The sequence below is a fragment of the Scomber japonicus genome, chromosome 9 (genome assembly GCF_027409825.1).
Source record: "Scomber japonicus isolate fScoJap1 chromosome 9, fScoJap1.pri, whole genome shotgun sequence".
Taxonomy (NCBI): Eukaryota; Metazoa; Chordata; class Actinopteri; order Scombriformes; family Scombridae; genus Scomber; species Scomber japonicus.
The window spans coordinates 8,246,779-8,252,986 of record NC_070586.1 but is presented as its reverse complement, the minus strand read 5'-3'; the positions used below and the strand labels follow the sequence as shown (position 1 = coordinate 8,252,986).

The 6,208-nt window shown below is 41.7% G+C and overlaps 1 protein-coding gene across 1 annotated transcript in view; it reads left to right on the top strand.

The window, feature by feature from the left end:
• The window catches only part of wdfy3 (WD repeat and FYVE domain containing 3), a 136,428-nt gene that overhangs the window by 30,234 nt on the left and 99,986 nt on the right, over nt 1-6,208 (top strand). Inside the window, 3 exon segments of the mRNA XM_053324968.1 lie at nt 2,423-2,899; nt 3,431-3,541; nt 5,187-5,380. Of these exon segments, the coding sequence (XP_053180943.1) occupies nt 2,423-2,899; nt 3,431-3,541; nt 5,187-5,380 (782 nt within the window).

Below are 6,208 nucleotides of genomic sequence, written 5' to 3'. Positions count from 1 at the left end.
AAAGATAAGAAACCTTGTTATGTCTAGACTAGACCAGACTTATTGACTGCTGAGTAATACAGTACAATCAGATGTGAAATATTAAGAGACACATTTTTTTCTATGCAAACAAAAAGTTAATTATTGTCAGGATCTTTAACAATGTCAGAGCTCATTTTTACAACTTGGTCTTCAGTCTGGACCTTTTTATGTGTAGACGAGAATATTTTATTTTTGCAACTGCTGCATGGATGGAAGACATTCATGGTCCCCAGAAGATAACTAACGCTAACTTTGGTGATCCCTTGAGTTTTCCTCTACTGAAACAAGCTGGGTGACATTCTTACTTTTAGTGAAATATCTGGACAACTATTGAAGAACTGCTTTGACCCTTAGTACAGACATTCATTTTCCCTGCACGATTAAATGCAATAATGGAAATTATACTTTTATTCTTAATCTAATCTATTCTAAATCAGGTCAAAATTTCAGTTTCTCCAACACTTTCCTTTTTTGACCAAATACCTGCAAAACAGATGATATTTGAATGGGCCTCTACTTTGTTATTTGTGCTAATTAGCTAATGTTAGCATGCTAAAATGCTAAACTAAAGTGTTGAACTTGGCAAACATTATAAATACCTGCTTATAACATCTGCATAGTCTATGTTAGCATGTCAAGATTATTTATAAAGCACATTTAAAAACAACCTCAGTTGAACCAAACTGCTGCACAGTTATTAAAATACAATATAATCACAGCATGTTAGCATTTAGCATGTTAGCATTTAGCTCCAAGCACCACTGTGTTTAACTATAGCCTTACAGTATTGCTGTTGAATCTAAGTCTCAATGATCATCATGAATTAAATGCTTCCAGATAAAAAAACACAAAACAGTTTAAAGGTTTTGAGAATGAATTAGTCAGCCATGATTAATTTAGTCAGAAAAGGAAGCTCAATCTTTGTTTGTTGTCTGTCCAACAAAGATGTTTAAAATCTTTCTCTTAAGGACTGATTTATGTCGCATCTCCTCTCGCTGCCCATTCAAAGTAAATTGGATCGGCTTTTCTTTCCCAGTTCGATGACATAACCTGGTTTTGGTTTCAGTTCACCGAATACTGCATTCAATATCATACAAAAGCTGTCAACGAACCCGAGAGCTTGTATGAGATCAACCTTTCTCATTTTTCTTCCAGAGGGGTCTTTAGGTTTCGTGCCCCTTTGAGACACTTTTCTTATGTAAAGCGAGGAGTGGTTTCAGATATCTGCCTTTTTAGTTTTTAACCAGGGAGGTTTCAAGACCAAGAAAAATAGGTTTTTGTAATGTTGGATTAAGGCCAGAGGAGTCGGATGTAAGTCCTGAAAGTCTGTGGAAACGTACATGCGTCATTAGCCTCCATATGTTAGTGTGTTACTGTCGGCGCTGTTCATCCTTCTGTGTTTTTACACTTAAGCATTTTAATGATTTGCATATTTAGCAGAGCAGACTTTCTCCTGCTGAGTCGGTCAGGCCCAATTGAATATTTAAGCATCCGTTTATATTAGAGATGCTCCGATCAGCATTTTTGGGGGGCTGATCACCGATCACAGGAATCATAAATCTACCGATCACAGAATGGATGGGGAGAATAATAATAATAATAATGATAATCCTCAATGTCCTGTATTTACAATGTAGCCTTGTGCACCACTTACATTGGTAAAACCATTTATACTAAAATAAATAATAAATACAATCAAGATCTTTATGTATCACAATCAACTTTTTATTTGTGTAAACATTACATGCCCTGTCAAGAGCAATAGATGAAATAAAATAAAAATAAATACAATTTACTTAAAAAAAGGGGCGGCTGTGGCTCAGGAGGCAGAGCAGTCGTCCACCAATTGGAAGATTGGCGGTTCGATTCCTGGCACCTCCAGTCCACATGTCGATGTGTCCTTGGGCAAGACACTTAACCCCAAATTGCTCCTGTTGCTGCGCCAACGGTGTATGAATGAGAATGAATGGTGAACTTCCCCCTGATGAGCAGGTTGGCACCCTGCGTGGTAGAAAGGCGCTATATAAGTACAGTCCATTTAATTTACTTGCCTTACTCCCCAAGTGATGCAAAAAAGGCTTCAAAATCATTTTAAACAAAAAGGAACATGCAGTTGCTGCCAGCCTCATTCATGAGAGCGGAAAAACAGTCTTGGGTAAAAAAATATATATATATATATATATATATATATATATATATATATATATATATATATATATATATATACATATATAAATTTATATGCGATCAGCTTTTCTGATCTGCACTTTGAGAGCCCATCGATCAACCTGTTTAGGGTCGATCGATCGGAGCATCCCTAGCTTATATTCGTGTGCTCATTATTTATTCTCATCACTTATTTTTCTTCTTCTTGTGTTTCGTATCTTCGTATCTCCTGCAGGCCACACGGTGCGTAACGTCCAGGCCTTCTCCGTGCTCCAGAACGCCTTCCTTCGGGCTAAAACCAACCGCCTGGCTAGCATGCTGCTCGACGCCATTGGAAACATCTACGCTGCCGAGCCAGCCAACTATTTCATCCTGGAGTATCAACACACCCTTTCGCAGTTCGCCGAGCGAGTGGCCAAACTCCCCGAATCCCAGACCAAGTACTTCGAGCTGTTGGAGTTCGTCGTCTTCAGCCTCAACTACGTGCCGTGCAAGGAGCTGTTCAGCGTCAGCGTGCTGCTCAAGTCGAGCACGTCGCACGCCTGCAGCATCACGGCCGTCCGGACGCTGCTGAAGCTGTCCAGGCACGACCCGGTGTTCAGCGACGTGCTGCGGGAGGTCGGCCTGCTGGAGGTTCTGGTTAACCTGCTGCACAAGTACGCTGCCCTGCTGAAAGAACCGACGTCGCAGCAGTCGCACAATAACGACCAAGGTGGGTTAGCGTTAGCTTTGGTTCAATAAAGTGAAATAAAGTTTGACATGTGAGGTGATTTTAGTGAAGTTTTTATCATTTTTTATTTATTAAATTATGTTTTTTCCTCTTTACTTCCTTCCTTCCTCCCTCCTAAATCCTTTCCTTCCTCCTATCCTCCCTCCCTCCTTACTCCTTTCCTTCCTTCCTTCCTTCCTTCCTTCCTTACTCCTTTCCTCCCTTCCTTCTCTCCTTACATCCTTCATCCCTCCCTCCTAAATCCTTTCCTCCCTCCCTCCTTACTCCTTTCATTCCTTCTTTCCTCCCTTCTTTCCTTCCTTCCTTGACCTGAGGACAACAGGAGGGTTAATATCAGAGTATTATGTTTAAACTGAATGCAATCTGCTGCTTTGTAAATCTAACTCTCTCTCTCTCTCTCTCTCTCTCTCTCTCTCTCTCTCTCTCTCTCTCTCTCTCTCTCTCTCTCTCTCTCTCTCTCTCTCTCTCTCTCTCTCTCTCTCTCCTTCTCCTTTCTTCTCTCTGTGTGCTCAGCTGACTGTAAAAACAGCACCGTAGCAGAGGAGCAGAAGCAGCTGGCCTGGCTGGTGATGGAGACGCTGACGGTTCTCCTGCAGGGCTCCAACACCACCAACACTAACGCAGGTAAAGCACACATACAGTCGAGGAGAGGAACGAGACTCATTATAGATTAATACAGGACTTCATGTCACTTCATAATTAACGTTTTATCTTTAGGACACGCTTATACTGTCATAACTGTCTCGAAGTCTTAATTCAATCAAGAGCAGGGTGTTCCCTCGTCTTTGTAAGGTTGGATGAGCCAAAATGTTCTGTGCCAGTTAAGCGCATTGAGTTCATTAAAGTCTGTGTAAAGTCAATTCATTGATTTACGTCTATGCAGTACTGAATTGTGGAGATAGAGCCTTAAACTGTTTCTCACTCTCTCATTTTTTCCTGATTTTCTGAGCCTGCAAAAAATGGCTACTCCATGACGTAGTGGCGTGCCCTTGGTCCCTCCTCTACTATACAAGTGGTTAACCTGCCTAGTGGCCAGTTATTGTTACTACATCTAACACTACTATTACTACAGTCTACAGTTAGCCAGTTAGCCGAGTTAGCTGCCGAGCTAGCTGCTTAGTTAGCCGCCGGGCTAGCTGCTTAGTTAGTTGTCGAGCTAGCCGCTGAGTTAGCCGCCGAGCTAGCAGCTGAGTTAGCAGCAGAAAGCTCTCAGACATAGCGTCCATGTTTCTGGTTGAGGTGGTGACTTTGATTGACAGGTGACACTTGGTAGGGGGCGGGGTTTCAGTGTTTGGGAGCAGAGAAAGAGGCTGATGTTTAAGCCTAATTTCATAGATTTTGCAATTTCTTTAATCATTCAAATTTGGCAGGGTGGTTAACAACACACTTTTCTGTGGTATGTCAAACTCAGAACACATATTTATTCTTACTTTACACTGACTTTAATGAACTGGACATTTACTTTATATGACGTTCCAGTGCAGCTGCAGCTTGTTTTATGCTCTGCAGGAACAAACCTGTTGCCATTACAACTGATGATGCACAGATTGTTCTTTGAGGCTTTAATTATCATTTTCATCAAGTCCTTGCATGCAGCCTCTCACACTCTCTGTTTGTGTGTGTGTGTGTGTGTGTGTGTGTGTCTCAGTCAGCTGTAGAAATGTGATGAGTCACAAAGATTACCAACAAAGCTGCACACCGACAGCTCAGAGATCTCTTTCGACCTTGGCGATGACTGGTCTTGCTTTCGTCAGAAAAACACGATGATGATGTGTGTGTGGGATATTTTTGTAGCACTCCAGCATGACACATTGATTACATTTACATTTTATGCTCGACACTCTCGGGTGGCAGCATTACTAAAGAGACTCACCTAGAAAGAGAGGGAGAGGATGCAAGAGTAGAAAGAAATTCAGTTTGTCACCAAAATTAGAAGATTTTAAAAGTTCAGTCCATCAGCAAATATATTCCAGTTATGCATTTTAGCTTCTTCTGTTCCTTCCTTCCTTCCTTCCTTTCCTTCCTTCTTTCCTTCCCTCCCTCCCTCCTTCTTTCTTTCCTTCCTTCCTCCCTTTCCTCCCTCCCTACCTCCTTCTCTCTTTCCTTCCTTCCCTCCCTCTTTTCATTCCTTCTTGCTCCCTTCCTAACTTCCTTCCTTGACTCAAGGATAACAGGAGGGTTAAAATGGTCATGAAATTGTAAATTGAAATAAAAGCATTAAAAAGACTCTACTTCTGCTTTTCCCTCCTTTCTCCTCTCCGTCTTCCAGCCCTCTTCAGAGAGTTTGGCGGCGCTCGTTGCGTTCACAACATCGTGAAGTACCGTCAGTGTCGGGAACACGCTCTGCTCATCATCCAGCAGCTCGTCCTGTCGCCCAGCGGAGACGACGACATGGGAACTCTGCTGGGCCTCATGCACTCTGCACCGTCCAGCGAGCTCCAGCTGAAGACCGACATACTGCGGGTAACGACACACACACACACACACACACACACACACACACACACACACACACACACACTGATCTATCTCAAACTTACAACTTGAAAAACACAGTAGTGATAGTGTAGCTAAGACCAGCTTTGAAAGTGAGGATGTGGAGGAAAGTTAAGTGTGTAATTTAAAGAAAAATCAATATGCATTTGAAGGCCTGCATAACAGTAATTGCCTCAAACTGGGGGCAGCAAGTGTAAGGTTCACATAAAGTCATTTACACACACACACACACACACACACACACACACACACACACAGAGGAGGAGAGAATGGAGGCTCGTTTTCTTTTCTTTTTTTTTCGGAGCATAATTGCATTTCCAAACTCTGCAGCTTCAGACGAGGTAATTCTCACGCTTTCTGAAGGCTGCGCTTGGATTAACCCGTCAGCATTTTGCTCCAATTTCGCTAATCAGGGATTTTAATGATCACACTAAAAAAGAAAAAAAAACAAGAAACCAAAGGGCTGCTAAGAACTTGAAGATATATCAAATCCAGTTTTTCTTCGCTCATTTTCAGGGTTTTGATCCATTGACAGTAAAACATTATAGACACACAAATAGATCTGGAAACTAATCTGATTAGCCTTTTTTTGAATGTGTGTATTTAACCTCTCAGGATGGGGCAATCCTTGTTTATTGAATAGTATAAATGAGAATTGCTCTAATGGACAGCCTATAAAGGGTGCCTTCGAAGTAAACATGCACAGCCAGACAAGATGGTATCATAAGTATCTCATGCATGAAAGAAAAAATACTCCAAAATCCCCACCGTTAACTCAACAGGAATGAAATACCT